General features: G+C 33.0%; 2 protein-coding genes across 2 annotated transcripts; both read left to right on the forward strand.

Annotated features, from left to right (window-relative positions):
• Positions 1-3,897: 3,897 nt before the first annotated feature.
• LOC105796855 (60S ribosomal protein L19-1) lies at positions 3,898-5,828 on the forward strand. Its single transcript, XM_012626685.2, has 5 exons — positions 3,898-4,080; positions 4,488-4,610; positions 4,728-5,041; positions 5,457-5,503; positions 5,588-5,828. The coding sequence occupies exons 1-5, from the start codon at positions 3,969-3,971 to the stop codon at positions 5,610-5,612; spliced, it is 621 nt and encodes a 206-aa protein (XP_012482139.1). The 5' UTR covers positions 3,898-3,968; the 3' UTR covers positions 5,613-5,828.
• A 2,017-nt stretch (positions 5,829-7,845) lies between these two features.
• LOC105796852 (phospholipase D zeta 1) lies at positions 7,846-16,169 on the forward strand. The gene is made up of 20 exons (XM_052628815.1): positions 7,846-7,992; positions 8,189-8,290; positions 8,436-8,551; positions 8,776-8,917; positions 9,289-9,459; positions 10,002-10,175; positions 10,632-10,874; positions 10,978-11,094; positions 11,535-11,674; positions 11,784-11,933; positions 12,475-12,631; positions 12,729-13,199; positions 13,628-13,738; positions 13,831-13,977; positions 14,053-14,250; positions 14,396-14,497; positions 15,159-15,290; positions 15,393-15,458; positions 15,615-15,676; positions 15,771-16,169. Exons 1-20 carry the CDS (start codon positions 7,846-7,848, stop codon positions 16,015-16,017), a joined length of 3,195 nt encoding a protein of 1,064 aa, XP_052484775.1. The 3' UTR covers positions 16,018-16,169.
• The last annotated feature ends 2,489 nt before the right edge of the window (positions 16,170-18,658 follow it).

Genomic DNA, 18,658 nt, shown 5'->3' on the forward strand with positions numbered 1-18,658 from the left:
AAACATATCATGATAAAAAAATCAATGAATGCGAAGGGAAATCATGATTTTAAAACAAAACTTGATTTTTCGATCACAAGACAAAAATAATCAATTTATGGCTAGACTCTCTAAGGTCCCCAGTGGAGTCGCCAAACTGTCGAAACCTTTTTTTTTGAAAACAAAAATTTTAGTTGTCGACTTTAAAAAACAAAAACTGGAGTCGCCACCGATCCTTTATTAAGGTGTGATCGGCTCACCTTAAAATGATTTTGGTCTACGAAATTTGAGAAAATGAGTCCGGGAGTTAGTTACGCATGAGGAAGGATTAGCACCCTCGTAACGCCCAAAATCGATACCAAATTGATTCTTTAATGTCTTGGTGTCGAAAATTTGAAAAGATTTTAAAAGGAAACTTTTTATCTCATGAATGAATCAAAATAATAAGACATTCTTATTTCAAAGAAATAAAACACCACACCTAGTGAGTTAGGGTACAATATTTTTAAATCTTCAAAATACCCGAATATTGCCTTTTGCTTTTGAAAATTCTTATTTCGAGAACTCAAAATACCAGGACCAGTAAGTTAGGACCCAGCATTTTTGAATCCCCGAGAATAAGCTTTATTTGAAATTTGTGAATTTATTGCAAAACAAATATTGGGCTCTCTAAATTCATAAAAAAATAATCGCAATCCAGTAAGTTAGGATACGATTATTTTCTCGAGAATCATGAATGCCAAATATTTTGGAAATTTATAAAATATGATGATTTTAATGCTTAGACGAGACCAAAATATATATTTTTAAAAGGTGTGTTAAAGAGTTAATGTACAATTATGAAACAAATACCTCACTTTAAATTAAATATATATATATAGATGCGTTTCAAAATATAAGTATAATATATAAATAAATTTTGAAAACATGTATATGCATATATTAAAAGCAGGTATACAAGTATATAAAAAGAATGAAGTATATAAAACAAAACTTATATTAATTTACGAAGGAAAAAAAATCAGTATGTATATATGTATATGAAGATTGTGAAAATAAAATAAAATATAAAAATATGTTTATGTGTATATATTTACAAAAAATGTATAGGCATATATGTATTGGTAAAACATGAAAATATGTATATGTAAATTAAAATACTTATATATATGTATGATATGTACATAAAAAAATGGAACAGAATAGTAAAAAATATTTATAAAAATGTATATATATATATTATAAAAAACATGCAAGTATACTAGATAAAAAAACATGTATATATATGTATTAAATAAAAGAACGACGCATGTATGAATAAATAATAATAATAATAATAATAATAATAATAATAATAATAATAATAATAATAATAATAGTAGTAGTATAACATATTTATAATAAAAAAATTGAACTTAAAAAGAAAAAATGGGTAAATTCGAAGCAAATTTAAAGACAGGACCACATTGAATGCGCGCGCAACAGTGGAGGACCAAAAGGGAATTATTCCCGTCTTACTACATGCCGCGCACCACTGTATTAAATTGAGACAAAAAAAACAAAATTTGTGGCTAAATTAAAGGAAAAAAAAGATTTGATTGAAGCGAGTCGCAAAAAGGAAGGACTAAATCATAAATTTCCGTTCAAGGCGAGCAGCGGATCCTCCCCTCCGGGTCGGGTCACCTGGCTGGTCATGGCCACCTAAGCAACATTGTTTTGCTAATACAATTTAAAACAGTTTTTTAAAAAATTTCATTTGCAGCATAAAGGAAAGAAAAAAAACAAAAAGAGAGCAAAAGCTCTGCTAGGGTTTTCAACCCGTTCTTCGCGCCGCCGTTCAACCGCGCGCCGGGGCTCCGATCACGACGGAGGTGGCGCCGATTCGACGACTCTGGCGAAGAGGTAAGCTTCCTTCTCTTTTATATTTTAAAAGAAATAAAAATAAAAGGAAAAAACAAAATAAGAAAAAGAATAATTGTGAATAGCGAACACCGATTAAATAAAGCGGAAAAAACCTTTGTTAAAAATCGAATCTGTATTTTTCAATCTTCTCCTCGGATCCCCTCTTTCTGATTACAAATGGCTTTTATAGCGAAAAAGAAAAAATAATGAAATAATGTTATTTCTTGTTGTTTTTTTCTTTCGGACTCTTTGAGTCCGCGTTTGCAGGCGTTCGTGGAGCAAACGGCGCGTGTGGAGAGGTCGGCCCCTAGACGTGCGGCGCTTGGAGAGTCTGTTGGAGGCGGGGGCTGCTGCTAGGGCTTCCCAACCCTTCCCTTTTCCATTAGTTTCGGGCCTGGGTTAGGAATTAGCTATTGGGCCCGTTTATTGGGCCTGCTGTTGTATTTATATTTGTTATTGGTAGGGCCGGGCATAAATTGGGCCCTACAAGTATCATTAAGATTTATCGCTCAACATACAGTTTATTTATTCCCTGCGTAGGTATTAGTAGATCTTGAAGACTCGAGGAGTGATTCAGCATTCAAACCGCAACTCTGATTCAACAATGCTTGTATAGCTCTTTCTATTTTTATATATGATATGTACTTAAGATTGAGTCGGTTTATAGTGTGAATGATCGTTTTGGAACTTTGGATTGGTAAATGTCACTTTGAATTCAAACATATGAATCATTTAAGTAATAATGTAAAGGTATACAATTTAAATTGAGGAATTATGCAAATGGACATTTGAATTGATTTGGTTTGAATTGTGTAAGGTATATATATATATGATGTTAAATGGTTAAATTAGGCCAATGAATATGTATGTATATATGTTGAAATGTGGTATTACTTAAAAGCATATGTGTTTAATTGTGCCTAAACGTTATTTCGTATGTTTGATGATCATAGGTATTGGTTTGGTTGGCAATTAGGTTAATATATAATTACTTTTTTGGAAATTGTAGGTGATGTCATGACCTTAAACCCCTAATGTCGCAAAAACATTCAAATTTTGGACAGCCATTCTATATTAACCTAATTGCCAACCAACCCCATAAACCCTTATTAGTGAAAAGTGAAACCCATCCGAGATAAAATTAGAAACTAGAGAGAAAATGAGAGTTAAGGCCCATTGGAACCTAGCTCTCAGTTGAAACCCAAAGGCAGAGAGAAGCGAGAGCCTATAGGAGGGGCACGCCGTGCCAATTCCTGGAGAAACAGACCAGCAAAAGGGAGAAAAGAAGAAACACTTAGAGATTTCAACTTAAAAACTCGAAAGCGCAGTTGAAAATCTTAAAACAAAAAATGGATAAACGTCGACAATGACCACAAGTCACTACAACTTCGAGGAGAGTTCTACCACACTAGGAGAGAACGACTAAATCCAAACAGCTAAAATTAAATTCTAAGTTAAAAATACTTTTTTTAAAAAAATAAAACAATAAAACCTTAAGCTAGGATTACAACAATACTAATCGCCATCAAACAAATACTAATCGCCATCAAACAATGTATATGTAGAACAATGGATATCATCATTTAATAAATTCTTCACATTCCCTGATGATTCCTCATGATTAATTAAGTGATCCATTTCATCTCGGACCTCTTTCGTGATATAATCTGCCACTTTATTACTCTTTCTCAATATCTATCGGAATTTCACTTCCTTATAAGTTAAAAATACTCTTATAACAATATAAGTTAAGTTGATTTATTAAGTAAATGACTTTTTAATCCTTTTTCAATTGAGAAGATATCTAAATTAACTCGTGACAATGTATTTATCTAAAGGATTGCGGATTTTTGGGCTAAATTTAGGCCCATGCAAGCATTGGGCAGAAACAAAATTAAGCCCAGTTACAAACAGGCTGGGCCACCCTTTCCCTTTCAATTATTTTTCAAGATCCACAACAAAAACCCTAACCCTAACAAAAGAATTTTCTTTAGGGTTATAAAGGCCGCCTCCGCCTTCTTCTTTGCAAAAACACTAGAGTTTTCTACTCACACGGACGGGAGGGAGACGAGAAAAGGAAGACAACGATGGTGTCTCTGAAGTTACAGAAGCGGCTCGCCGCTAGCGTCCTGAAGTGTGGCCGTGGCAAGGTTTGGCTTGATCCTAATGAAATCAATGAAATCTCCATGGCCAACTCCAGTAAGTTGTTCCCCACTCTCTACTTGTTCAATTCATTTCTATCTGTAATCCAATATGCTGTAGTGTATATATGTGTATCCTTGCTGTTATATTTTTTTTCTTTGATTGTGTAGGGCTTTTTTGGGTCCTTCGAAAAATGATAGATTTAGATCTGAATTTCTACTTATGCCTAGTTAAAATGCTTTAGAAGTGTTATTTCTTGAAAACTAGTTCGTAAAATGAAAAAAAAAGAACTAGCTCTGTAACACTTTTTTTGGCCTAAGAACGATCGTTTTTGTTCTAATGTATTTTAAACTGAACCGGAACATAATTTTTGGCGGTTCGCCTTGTGTGGTTACGATACCTGTTTGTGAAGCTGCTTTCGGTATTTGTTTCAGTATGTTGAAGATTTTGATCACTGAATGCAGGGCAGAATGTTAGGAAACTTGTTAAGGATGGTTTTATCATCCGGAAGCCTACCAAGATTCACTCCCGATCTCGTGCACGCAGAATGAAAGAGGCCAAGAGAAAGGGTCGTCATTCTGGCTATGGTATGATTAATCCATTATTTGGTGGCCTATATTTTATTGTGTTTGATTGATGGTTGGGTTCTTTTGTTCCTCAAAGTTCATTGTAACCAAGACATGATCCTGATCAAATAATTTCAGGTAAGAGGAAGGGTACCAGGGAGGCAAGATTGCCTACAAAGATCCTTTGGATGAGGAGAATGCGAGTACTAAGGCGTTTGCTTCGTAAGTACAGGGAATCCAAGAAGATTGACAAGCACATGTACCATGACATGTACATGAAGGTGAAGGGTAATGTATTTAAGAACAAGCGTGTCTTGATGGAAAGCATCCACAAGTCCAAGGCTGAGAAGGCAAGAGAGAAGACACTCTCAGATCAGTTTGAGGCCAAGCGAGCTAAGAACAAGGCGAGCAGGGAGAGAAAGATGGCCAGAAGGGAAGAACGCCTTGCACAGGTAATTTAAACATCTGTCTTGATTCCCATATTGATTCTGTGATGAGTAAATCAATCATGGGTTCTGAATAGAATCGATGTCAAACCAAAATTGTATTTAGAAGAAAGCTAGAAGTGTATTGCTTTTACTCAGTTACTTTGATGTCACTTAACTGCTTCACCCATGCGGCTTGTGTGCACTTGTGTCTGATACATTCTAGCATGATCTTACAATCTACAGAAAAACGTTAAATATTGAGCAGCGCATACACCCATATTTAAAAAGTCACTTCCGAGTTTGGGTAACATAACATTTACATACTAAGCTATATTTTGATGTCTAGAAGATTGGCATGCCCTTTTATGGATTTTGATTTGGATGATGCTTCTAGTTGGGTTATTTTGCGACTGAATGTTGGTTTTCTTTATCATTTCAGGGACCTGGTGTGAAAGCAGCACCTGCAGCTGCACCGCAACAGGCCGAGTAAGATGCACGACAATGATGCTGTATTATTATTTTTTCTTTTATTTCAGCAGCTCTAATTTGGATCACTTTTGGCATATGCAGGGGAGTTAAGAAGTCAAAGAAGTGAATGAAGTAATGTTTTGTTTTTCTCTGTATGAGTTTGAATGCAAAACTCGGTTTTCATTTTGTGTTTTAGATCTTCAGTTTTATATAATTATAGAATTTTGATGAAACCACTGAGCTGTTATAAGAAATGGAAGATGTTTGTGGTATTGTTTATTAGTATAATGTACTATTATGTTGAATGTGCTATGAAATATTTCTGATCTTAAACTTTTGTTTACTATAATCTCATTCTCATGTTCTAAAAATCTAATTAGTTTAATTTAAGTTATAAAATATAAGATTCTCATATGGTTATGCTTTTCTTTTTGGGTCATTGTTTTTGACTTTATAATATTTAGCAAGATTTCATGTTTTTCAATTTTTTAGAATAATATCATAATGTGTGATATGAACACGTTGCTTGCTGTTAACTTTTCTTTTATTGAACAATAGATTTGTTAATTTATTAATTTTATCAACTGAACTTGGCTTTAAAGGAGATAATTTTGCCTCACAAATGAAAATTTGAGCAATCCTTTTATCTTTATGACACCAATGGCAGCACAAGAAAATGGAGAAAATGATGATGAGTTTGTAGAATGTTTTAGTACTTAACAAAAGAAAAAGTGTAGGTTTTAGTTATAGATGTGGGTATTAAACAAAATAAAAAGTGTAGGTTTAAGTGTATTTAAATATTAATTCTAAATATGTTTTATTTATTTTCGTATTAAAATAAAAAGTCACATGAGTGTAAAAAAAAAATCAAATTTACCAAATTACTTGTAGTTTCGAAGTTAGATGACACTGATATTAATTAATATAAAACGTTAATATTATCTATACCAAAAATATCTTAGTTCCACATTGTTTTCAATTTAATCATTTCTAATTTTTTATATATTTTTCATATTTTAAAATTTGTGTTAAACATATTAATTAAATAATTTAATTTTTTAAAAATTAATAGTTATTGTTTGACTTTAAAAAAATATCAAATTAAAGTAAAGTATAATATTTTTCTTTTGAATAATCTCATAATTATAAGTTTTAATTATATCTCTGTTTTTATATGATATCTAAAACTACATAATTCCTTCTCCATCCGTAAATTAAAGGGTAATGCGTTTTAGCACACTCAAACTTACTTTTTTGCATTGACAACAATATCTATACAAATTAAGTTAAGACTCAATCTACTAAATAAAATATAATAATTAAATTCACAATTTTTAAATATTTTGATATCAAATAATCTTAAAATTTATTATCAATTAAAATTAAACCTTTAAACAATCAGCAAATAAACAGGCAGCAAAGCTCTACCAACTATGTTTACTCTTGTTTCGAATCTAATCAACAATTATTAGACTAAAAACTAAATTTAAGTGATTAAATAAGCTAGCCAGTCTTCCCTCAAAACAAGGGTTGAATATAACCAACCAGTAAATTTACTAATACTTATAAAAGTAAATAAAAATTAATTATTTTAAATTTTTTTTAGATATAGCTAAATTCATGTCATTTTATTAAAAAAAATACTTCTCTGAATAAATTTTAATGAAATTTTAAAAAAATTGAAATTAAAAAAAAAATTCATGCCTTCAGGTTCGTACCAACCAGAACACAATCATTGGTTTCCAGATTTGACGTCGTTTTCGTATTATGGGTTAATTATACCGAAGTTCTCAAACTATCACTTAAACTTTAAATTGGCCCCTAAATTTCAAAATATTCTAATTGAATTGTCAAAGTATCTATATTATACAATTAGGCCCTTTTGCCAACCTAATATGTTTGTAATTGATACACACATATTTACATTTTGGTCCATATGTTTTAATTATATTTTATGTCAAATTTGAGTTGGTATTTAATGGTTAAACTAATGTATAAGCCAAAGAAAGGACTAGATTGGAACAATTTGATATTTTAAGAACTTAATTAAATTATTTTCAAATTTAGGGATGAATTTAAAATTTAAGTGATAGTTTGAACACATTTAGTGTAATTTACACTTATTTTATTTGTTTATTTATATTCCAAAGAGAAAATACGAAAAGAGGAAAAAAAAAAAAAAAAAAAGGCATTCAAAAGGCAAGCTAAAGCTGAGCGAAGCTATTTCTATCTGTGGATCAGCAAACATTTTCTCATATTCGATTTTTCAATTTATCAAATCAAATCCAAATTCCAAAAGGAAAAAGTAAAACAATAAGAAAGAAATTATCGGATCTTTAATTAACCGATAAAAAAAATCAATGGCGTCGGATCAAGGTGGTTCACAGTACTACCAGGTGCAATCGGAGCCGTTAACGCCGTCGATGATGTCATCATTCTTCTCGTTCGCTCCAGGTGTTGCTCCTGAGTCAACTCGCATTTTCGACGAGTTACCTAAAGCGACCATCGTATCCGTGTCTAGACCCGACGCTGGCGATATCAGTCCCATGCTTTTATCTTACACCATCGAATTTCGATACAAACATGCAAGTCTTCGATCAAATCCTTTTTGAATAGTTTAAAATAAGTGTAGATTCGAAATGCATCTTTCGATCTAAACTTTTTATATTTTTATTTATTTTATTTCTTGCTTCGGTTGTTCAGTTTAAGTGGCGGTTATTGAAGAATGCTTCACACGTTTTTTACTTACACTTCGCTTTGAAGAAACGGCTGTTTATCGAAGAAATTCACGAGAAGCAAGAACAGGTTTGTGTTGATATAACGGCAATGTTTATATGCATTTGCTGTACTATGAAAATTTGAATTTTTTTTTGTTTATTAATAAGCTGTTTGCTTCTGAAAGGTTTAGGATTTTGATGTGATTTTCACTATGAATATTATTATATTAAAGGTTAAAGAATGGCTTCAAAATCTAGGAATAGGAGACCATGCGCCGATTCTGCACGATGACGATGAACCGGATGATGATGCTAATTTATTACATCACGATGAAAGTGCGAAAAACAGGTAACTTCTAATATACGTCACTGAACCAGATAATGACGATCATTAAAACAAGTACAGTTTGAAGAATTTAGTTTTAAATTTCTTTTTGATTATTTTTTATCGTTAACTCACGGCACATAAAATTATATGTACTCAGTACATCAAATGTTAATTTTGAAAAAGAAGAAAAGAAAAAAAAAAAACTCCTTTGCTTATGAGTGGGTTTTATTTTTTAATCTACTCAGAGATGTTCCGTCTAGTGCTGCTCTTCCGGTTATTAGACCAGCCTTGGGAAGGCAGTCTTCTATGTCTGAGAGAGCAAAGGTTGCAATGCACAAATATTTGAATAACTTTCTTGGAAATATGGACATTGTTAACTCTCGAGAGGTATGCATTTGTCCATTTATATTTATCTTCATAGGGTATTAGACCTTCCTTTAATAGACTCTACTATGCCTAGAAAATAATCATATAATCCACTAATGTATTTGTGTTGATAAATAGATGACCAAATTCAACTTAGCTTTTTCCTTATGCAACAATCTCGAAGTAGATGAGGCCCTCCTAAATGCCGGTTCAATAAACTGTCAGTTGATAAATTGAAAGAGTTATTTAGTTGTAATCAGATTTTCTAGCTGAAGTGCCAAAACTTAGAGATCAATGTGGGTACTACTGTTATGTGCTCAATGTTTTGAGATTTGTTGCTCTATTTCCCTCTTTTATCATTTGCATTGAAGTTCCTGTCAGTTTTCTTGTAGGTTTGCAAGTTTTTGGAGGTTTCAAAGTTGTCATTTTCACAAGAGTATGGCCCTAAGCTAAAGGAAGAGTATGTAATGGTGAAGCATCTACCAAAAATTGCCAGGAATGACGACTCTGATAGATGTTGTGCTTGTCGTTGGTTCGATTGCTGTAATGACAATTGGCAAAAGGTAATGTGATCTAATTTCTGAAGTCTCGGTCTATATTCAGATTAATATGCACTTGTTGCAGAACCTATTTTGCGCATGCTTGTGTTGTAGAAAGTACTAGTTTCCTCTCTTCACTATCTAAATATTCTTGGGTAGGAGGGAAACTGGCATAGCCGTTTGCATTTTTTGTGCTTTTGCAAGACATATCACTTGGTCAACTGTGCTTAGTGAGGCAGACTATGTATAGTAGTCTCCTACTGTTGCTTAATTGGCGAGTTGGGTTAAAGTGAAACTAAAATAAGATTAATGATTTAGGGAGAGAGTTCTGAAGATGGGTTAATGGTTGTCATACTTTGATTCTTCTGCTTGAGAGTGTTGGCATTGTAGTATCTTAGCTCGCTAAAATGTTTAGATTCTTTGTTCCATAATTTTTACATATGGACAGTGACTCTCAGGTTGGACCATATATATAGTGGTACTCCTTTGCTATCGTTTTGGGTTTCACATTTTACTCTATTTTATTGACCCATATGTTTCTGTCTCGTGTCTAATGATTATTACAGGTGTGGGCTGTACTGAAACCTGGATTCTTGGCCTTGCTGGGAGATCCTTTTGATACCAAACTTTTAGATATAATTGTTTTTGATGTACTACCTGCCTCAGATGGTAATGGTGAGGGCCGGGTATCATTAGCATCAGAAGTGAAGGAACGTAATCCTTTACGCCATGCTTTTAAGGTCAGCAGAATACTTGCTGTCCTTTCTGTGGAAATTCTTTCCCTCTGATGGGCGTACCTTTCAATTTAACATTTAAGTAGGCATGTTAATGTTTAAGATGCTGTTGTTCATAATCAATGACCTTTATTGCTACTCTTTTTCTTTTTTGTGATTTGGATAAGATCCTTGGCAAAAAAAAAAAAAAAATCCTATGGTTATAGATCCTTCCACCATCCAAAAATATATTTAATCCTAAAAATCCTGATCATTAGTCTTTATCAACATCACATTAAGCATATATAGGATCTAGAATTCTAGATAAATTTATGGGTTTTTTGCATGAATATTTATTTGAAGGTGTATGTTTTCTACACATTAAAATAACTATTTACCTGTATAAAGGTGGGTTAAGTAGTATGTCTGATGAATATATCTAGAGAAATTCACTTTCTAACAGATAATTGGGAAATTCAAAAGGTCGCATGTGGAGTCCGGAGCATAAGGTTAAGAGCGAAGAGTAGTTCTAGAGTTAAAGACTGGGTTGCTGCAATTAATGATGCCGGGCTTAGGCCTCCTGAGGGCTGGTGTTATCCTCATCGTTTTGGCTCTTTTGCTCCTCCAAGGGGTTTGACAGAAGATGGTAGTGAGGCTCAATGGTTTGTAGATGGTGGGGCAGCTTTTAATGCTATAGCTTCGGCAATTGAGGATGCTAAATCAGAGGTCTGTCCTTTCTACTCTTGCAGGTTGACATGAGCTTGTATTTAAACCAATTTTCCTTTTCTTTAGCATGAAAACCTATTTTATGATTCTAAAATTTATGCAGATATTCATGTGTGGATGGTGGCTTTGCCCGGAATTGTATCTACGCCGTCCTTTTCGTGAGCATGCAGCCTCCAGGCTCGATGCTTTGCTGGAAGCCAAAGCAAAGGAAGGAGTTCAGGTGCTTTGATTTTCATTTATTTATTTTTAAGTTCATATGAACCTTTTTTATTTTTTTGTAAATTAAAATGAATGTTGGTTATTTACTTCATTTGACACATCCCCTTGGATGTATGCAAATGTACATGAATTTGAGCTCATATATCGAGGTGTATATGCCTTAAACCATGTATTACCTTTTTTTTTTCCTTCCATTCCAATACGTCTCTCTTGGTAGGCTCTTTTGCTTAGACTTTTGATTTGATATGGAGCACCTTAAACTTACAAACCTTATTTAGCCGTCACATACATGTTTTTATTTTATCTTTTAAAACAAATTAAGTATCTGCTTCTATACATAGATTTATGACCTATCCTCACGTAAAAATATTGAAAATGTTTTAGCTAACTAGTTTTTAAATTATTTACTTTACAGTGGTCTGAATGTGTTTATGACTGCAGATATACATCCTTCTTTACAAAGAAGTTGCTCTTGCCTTGAAAATCAACAGCGTCTATAGCAAGCAAAAGCTTCTTAGCATTCACGAAAATGTAAGGGTATTGCGTTATCCTGACCACTTCTCTGCTGGTGTCTATCTCTGGTATGCATTACTTGGAGAATTGAATGTGCAGATGCATTGTGACCTTTATCCTTGTATAGTATATTCGATATTTTTAGACTCTGAATATGTATTTCTTTTACATATATAGGTCCCACCATGAAAAACTTGTAATTGTTGACAACCAAATTTGTTTTCTTGGTGGACTTGATTTATGCTTTGGACGCTATGACACATTTGAACACAAGGTGAGCGATAATCCTCCAGTAATATGGCCTGGAAAAGACTATTATAATCCAAGGTAAGCTTTTGGCTTAATTAAAAATTCTTCTTTGAACAGTTGATAAGGTTTTTGAGGAATCTGTTTCAAATTTGACTCATCCATTCATTCCGGCCTTTCATGATCTTGCCGCATGTCAGTGGTCATCATTAAGTATTATATGCTTATTTACACACCATTATGTTGTAGCGTGGTACTACCATGACATCATTACTAGTAGATTGATGGATTCTTTGGCTGATTTTCACAATCTATTATAAATTTGACATGGCTAGTTGCTTCTGCTTAATGTATCTACCACTTGCAAGGTTTTGGGTTTGTTCCTCAATAGATGTTCCCCAACAGTTTGCTGAAATCTATTCGGTGGGGTTAACTCCAAAGTTTGTTTAAAAAGATAATGAGTTTCAAAACCTCTAAGATTTTGTGACCTTTCATTCTGCCCCTTCCTCTCCGCACCCTTTTCTGATAATGTTCTTGAAATAAAGGTTTAATATTTGTGGTTATGATTATGGTTGGTTTGAAACTGTTTTAGTTCTAACAAAATTTCCGTTTCATCTTCCAGGGAATCTGAACCAAATTCATGGGAAGACACAATGAAAGATGAGTTGGATCGAGGAAAATATCCTCGAATGCCTTGGCATGATGTGCATTGTGCACTCCGGGGACCACCTTGTCGTGATATAGCGCGACATTTTGTTCAGCGATGGAACTATGCCAAGGTCATACTTATTCAGAATTAAAATAGTGAACATAAAAAGTTTTATAACTTTGTCATTTAATAAGAGTTTTCTGCTTTTTTTTTTCTACCATATATAGAGAAATAAAGCTCCAAATGAGATAGCAATTCCACTACTTATGCCTCAGCAGCATATGGTGATTCCACATTATATGGGAAGAAGCAATGAGATTGATCAGGAAGGCTACAAAGGCCATAGACAGGATTCCTTTTCTTCTATATCATCTTTACAAGATATTCCTCTACTTTTGCCTCAAGAGGCTGATTGTACTGAAGTCCCAAAATCAAACAGTCCGGACCCTACTCCCAGTAAAAGTGGTTATTTTGCTTTCCGTAAGTCCAAAATAGAACCAGCAGTTGCAGACACACCCATGAAAGGCTTTGTTGATGACTCCCTGGATTTTAATATGGAAAAACCTCTGGATATAAAAAGGCAGCCTGGAAGCAAACTTACAGACCCTGAGTGGTGGGAAATACAGGAACGGAGTGATCAAGTTGGCTTTCTGGATGAAACCGGACAGGTTGGTCCACGGACTTCAATTCGTTGTCAGGTGTGTTGCATTCTGGTCAAGATTTATAAACCTTTGTATCTGCCTCATAATATTTTTTTATTTTATATGTCTGCCACAGAAATTCTTGTCATACATTTTGTTAAACAGCGTATCGCCGTGATAAGATAAGAGAGAGAGTTAGAGAGCTTGTAAGGATAAGGACAATCAAATAATGCCCATGGTCAATTTAGGTTCCCGTATTCAGTTCTGCTGCGGATTTGTAGCCCATGGAGTTCTTTTGTAACTAATGAACTTCTACTTTCACTAATGAAATAAAGGCTGTTATTCATCTTCTACCATTTGTTTGGGCTGGGCACAATGATGATATTAATGTGACCTGCTACTATATCTACTGTTCTATTTTACTTTAGTTCTCATTTAAAATGAGATTTTTAGCTTATCAATAAGTGATGATCTATGATTTTCAGGTTATAAGGAGTGTCAGTCAGTGGTCTGCTGGAACCAGCCAAATAGAAGAGAGCATTCACTGTGCCTATTGCTCCCTCATTCAGAAAGCAGAACACTTTGTTTATATAGAGGTATACGCTGATTTTTTATTTTATTTTTAATCTTTTATTGTAGTTCGTATGAATCCTTACTATTGGTTTCATTCTTTCACAACCTTTGCCAGAACCAATTTTTCATATCAGGCCTCTCAGGAGATGAAAATATTCGGAATCGTGTCTTGGAAGCATTATACCGGCGTATTTTACGAGCATACAGTGAAAACAAGTGTTTCAGGGTTATCATTATCATACCCCTACTTCCTGGTTTCCAGGTTCTGGCCATCAAACTTTTTAACTTGTATTTCAAATCATCGCATTATGATTGAACTCATATTTAAATTTAACAGGGAGGCCTTGATGATGCTGGTGCGGCATCTGTGAGAGCCATAATGCATTGGCAGTATCGAACCATTCGCAGAGGACATAATTCAATATTGCATAATCTTCATGATCGACTTGGTCCTAAAACTCATGATTACATATCTTTCTATGGTCTTAGATCATATGGTGAACTTTTCGATGGCGGCCCTGTGGCAACCAGTCAAGTATGTTCCTGTACTAGCATTCTCTTCCTCTTATCATTTGTAATTTATGCTGGATTCTCTTTACAGTGGCATTAAGGTGTCAATGAAAGTTTAGCATGTAGCATACCATGTTTGACAAGCTATTTGCCCCCTACTATTTCTACAGGTATATGTTCATAGTAAAATCATGATAATTGATGACTCTGCAGCCATAATCGGATCCGCTAATATCAACGATAGAAGTTTACTTGGCTGTAGAGATTCAGAGGTATCACTGCATTCTGGATTGCCTTCAAATTCAAAATTTTCTGTGAAATTTGGCTATTATAGGGACTGACAAGATAAAGATAGTTCAGGGCTGAAATGTTAAATTTGTTGGTGTACAGAATTAAGCTTTTGGAAACTGTTCTTTGGAAACCGTTCTGTATCATCTGTTTGTATGCGTACTGCGGTTGGATAGTTTGCAAGCTGTTATTTTCGAGTTTTTTTCTCTTTCGCCTAAGAATTCTGTATTGCTGGATGGTATGTTGCTGTATGTCTTCAGATATTTTTAATGAATTGAACTCTGGATATTTGATCAAATGGAGAACTTGACTGTGCATGTGCTGGATGAGCATGAAAGTTTAAAGGTGAATATGTTGCAGATGAGTTTTATTAGAATGTCCTTTGGTTGATGTTACCCAAGGTGGTTTTCGGGTTGTTTTGATTGGTTTATTTTGAAATGATTGATTGCTTGGTGGGCGATGCCTGCAATGGTTACGAGTTATGTGTTTTTGGTACTGTCTTGGTCTTAATGAGGGTGATATGTTTTTGGATATTTTATTAGGTTTGTAAGTGTTTTTAATTGTTGGGTTAATATATACGGAGGTACCTGAACTTGACAACTTATAACTTCTAAATGAAGTTTGATGTCACAATTCATATTTCAGATCGGTTTGCTTATTGAAGATAAAGAACTAGTCGATTCAAGGATGGGAGGAAATCCATGGAAGGCTGGAAAATTTAGTTTGAGCCTTCGCCTCTCGTTGTGGTCTGAACATCTTGGTCTTCGAAAAGGAGAGGTTAGTCATCCAACATTCATTCTTAATCAGTATGCTTATTGTATTGAACATGGATATAGCCTGATAAATGTGTTCTTCCTTTTCCTTTTCTTCTCGACTCAGGTAAATCAAATAGTCGACCCCATTAGTGATTCGAGTTATAAAGATATATGGGTTGCAACTGCAATGGTAAGCACTGGAATTGTATGTTTATAAATGAATTTCGGGTGGTTTCGAAATTAGTCAGATATAACTAGTGTTATGAAATTTAGACTTCTTGATCACATGGTTTAAGAACTATCAACTATTCGACAAATTGATGCATGAATAGTATTTTGATGACAGATGAATACAACAATCTACCAGGAAATCTTTTCATGTCTCCCGACCGATCTTATACATTCCCGGTACACGATTACATCTCTTTTGTACTTTCGTACTCCTTTTTTGTTGTTCTTTGGTTGCCCTTTCCGGTTCTAACTCATGATCCAAATCATGCAGGGGTGCACTTCGTCAAATCATCAAAGAAAGACTTACTCACAATACAATTGATTTAGGAATAGCCCCTGAGACATTGGAATCATATCAGATTGGTGAAATAGAAATCGAAAAAAACGTTCCGTTGGATCGACTAAAAGCGATTCGAGGACATCTTGTTTGTTTCCCCATGGATTTCATGTGCAAAGAAGACTTAAGACCTGTGTTTAATGAGAGTGAGTATTATGCATCTCCTCAGGTTTTTCATTGAATGCAATTCCTCATCTTTTTTGCCCTAACAAATTTGCCTAGGAATCATGTAGGCTGATTATATTTTTGTAAGCCTTAAGGAAAAAAAATTGTATTTCTAATCAGTTTTGGCTTAGAATTTATTAATATATATTTTTAACATCTTTGATTTTATTTTTTTTTTGTGTCGAAAGAGGAAACTAGATATCATTAAAGCAAAATTAAGATATTGTACCATACATACTGCATCCAAAAGCTAATAAAGAATTTAAACAATTAGGAATATCATCTTTACACAAGGTGATTTGGAGATTATTATCAAGTTGTGTGACATGCTTAAGTGCTTTAGAAGTCATGCTGTGGAGGAGTGTCCATTTCAATTTCAAAATTTGCAATGTCAAGATGTCTAGTCAATGATAGTTCATCTTTTAAAGCTTAAGCATGTATCTTATCCCATACTCTCTTAGTAACTTCACAATACATCCTCTATCGGTAAAAAAGATTTTCAAATTTGGTAATAGTTTAGAGAGAATTTTTGCTTAGGCATTGAAAGATGCTTTTCTAATGCCAACGAGTAAATATTCACAAGCGTGAAACAATGAGTAAACACTCATATCATTGGTATCATTGTTCTAATTATTTAAGCTAAAGTCAATGCTCTAATACCAATGATATAAGCTAATCCAAAACTAGGAAAAAAAAGAGATTTTTTTAAAGAAGAAATTAGAGAGGGCAAGAAGAAGAATAGAGGGAGAGACAGAGAAAATTTACCTCAAATTCCCATACAACTAAAGGGGAACAACTATAACTTGTAGAAGCAAGCTTAGCCTATAATGAATTCTTACCGAGCAAATATATAAAATGGCCTGCAACATAATGATACAAGCCTTAGCTTTTTTTTTTTTTAATATAATAGTAAAATTACAGTTTTGTTTTCTCTATTATGCTCAAATTATAGGTGTGTGGATAAAAATGAACTTATGAGAAATTAACGAAGGTTTCAAGACGTGTATCAATGCCACTTTCTTTGAGGTTTTATTTGCCCCCACTTATATTTTAGTGTGCAAAAGAGTTACTGGCAACTAAACCTCAAGGATATAATGAAACCCAATGATTGCCTACGTTTTGCATCTACAAAAACATTCTATTGAGCACTGAGTGGAGCATAGCAAGGATATCAATTTCTATAAAGAATTTATGCAGTAATTCCTTATAGAATAATATAGAAATACAAAAGATGGTGGGAGAATAGAAGAAACATTGTTTCTATGTTTTTGGGTGTGTCAGACAAATGAAATTTGACTCTTATTTATAAAAGTTTTCATATTTTTTCATAGTAACACAACTATCTAAATGGATAGTCACATCTTTTAATAATACACGTAATTATTCAATAGATGTATCATTGAACAATCATGATTCATTGTTAATAATAAAGTGATATAATTTTTGAATTTAAGAGACATAATTCATCACTATAAAATGTGATAAATCTTGATTAATAACCAAATAATATAACTTTTGGTTACTTATAACTTTTCATTGTAACTATTGAAACACTAAATATATGTTGAAAATGTTCCAACACAAATATGAAATTTAGTTTTTATATTTTAGTTTGATATAATTTGGTCTTCTAATTTTACAATCACATTAGTTAGATCAAAGAATTAACATCTTTAACTATCTATTTCGAGTAAAATAGTTATGTTCTTTTTAAAACACTTTTCTAATTCACAAAAAGAGAGAATATTTTGACATGAGACATTTCTAACATTTTGATCGGAATAATTAAGGGTATTAACTATTTGGACTAACTAATGATATTACAAAAGTACAATAACCTAATTATTGCAAATTAAAGTATTAACATGAAATCTTACATTTAAACATAGTGGAGGGACAGTAACTACAATTTGACCTAAAACAATCATTATAACTTGCCATAATAAAAAGTTCTATATTGTTTTGAAAAATATTTTAGTAAACTACTGATTAATATAAAAAAGTTAATATTCGATATTTTAATAATATAAGCAAATAAGACTCGAAAACCGAATTTAGATATAAATTCAATATTTAAAATTGGACATAAAGATAAATAATTTCAAAAGATTTCAAAATAATCAATTAAATCCAATTCCGGAGAAAGAAAATCAATTTCTACCCCAAAAAAAAGTATTAGGACGTTTCTTTAACAATTGTGATTTATCTGGATAAAGGTGTTATAGGGGTGGAAATATTTTTGAGATATCCATAAAATGTGAAATTTATGTGATCCACAAATATTGGAAGAGCTCCAATTATTTGATTGAAACATTTCACCTTTCTGAACATGCTCAAATGTTGGCAAAACCCAAGGCACATCCTTTCCTTTCTAATTATGCAATCAAAGTATATCAAATACCCCACTAGATGAATTTCTATCCAAGATGCCCACAAATTTTTTGCACACAGATTTGCAAATCTAGTTGAAATTGTTGATAAATTTCTCATTTTCTTAGAAGAATTAACGAAATCTCACATAAGTTACTTAAATTCACTATTTAAATACTAGTTTTTATTAATTGTGAGTTTATTTTTATTTATATTTTATAATAAATAAAAGTTAAATATTATCCCGAATCAAATCTGAAATAAATACCAACTAAAAATTTATAAAC

This window comes from Gossypium raimondii, chromosome 3 (assembly GCF_025698545.1).
Source record: "Gossypium raimondii isolate GPD5lz chromosome 3, ASM2569854v1, whole genome shotgun sequence".
Classification (NCBI taxonomy): domain Eukaryota; kingdom Viridiplantae; phylum Streptophyta; class Magnoliopsida; order Malvales; family Malvaceae; genus Gossypium; species Gossypium raimondii.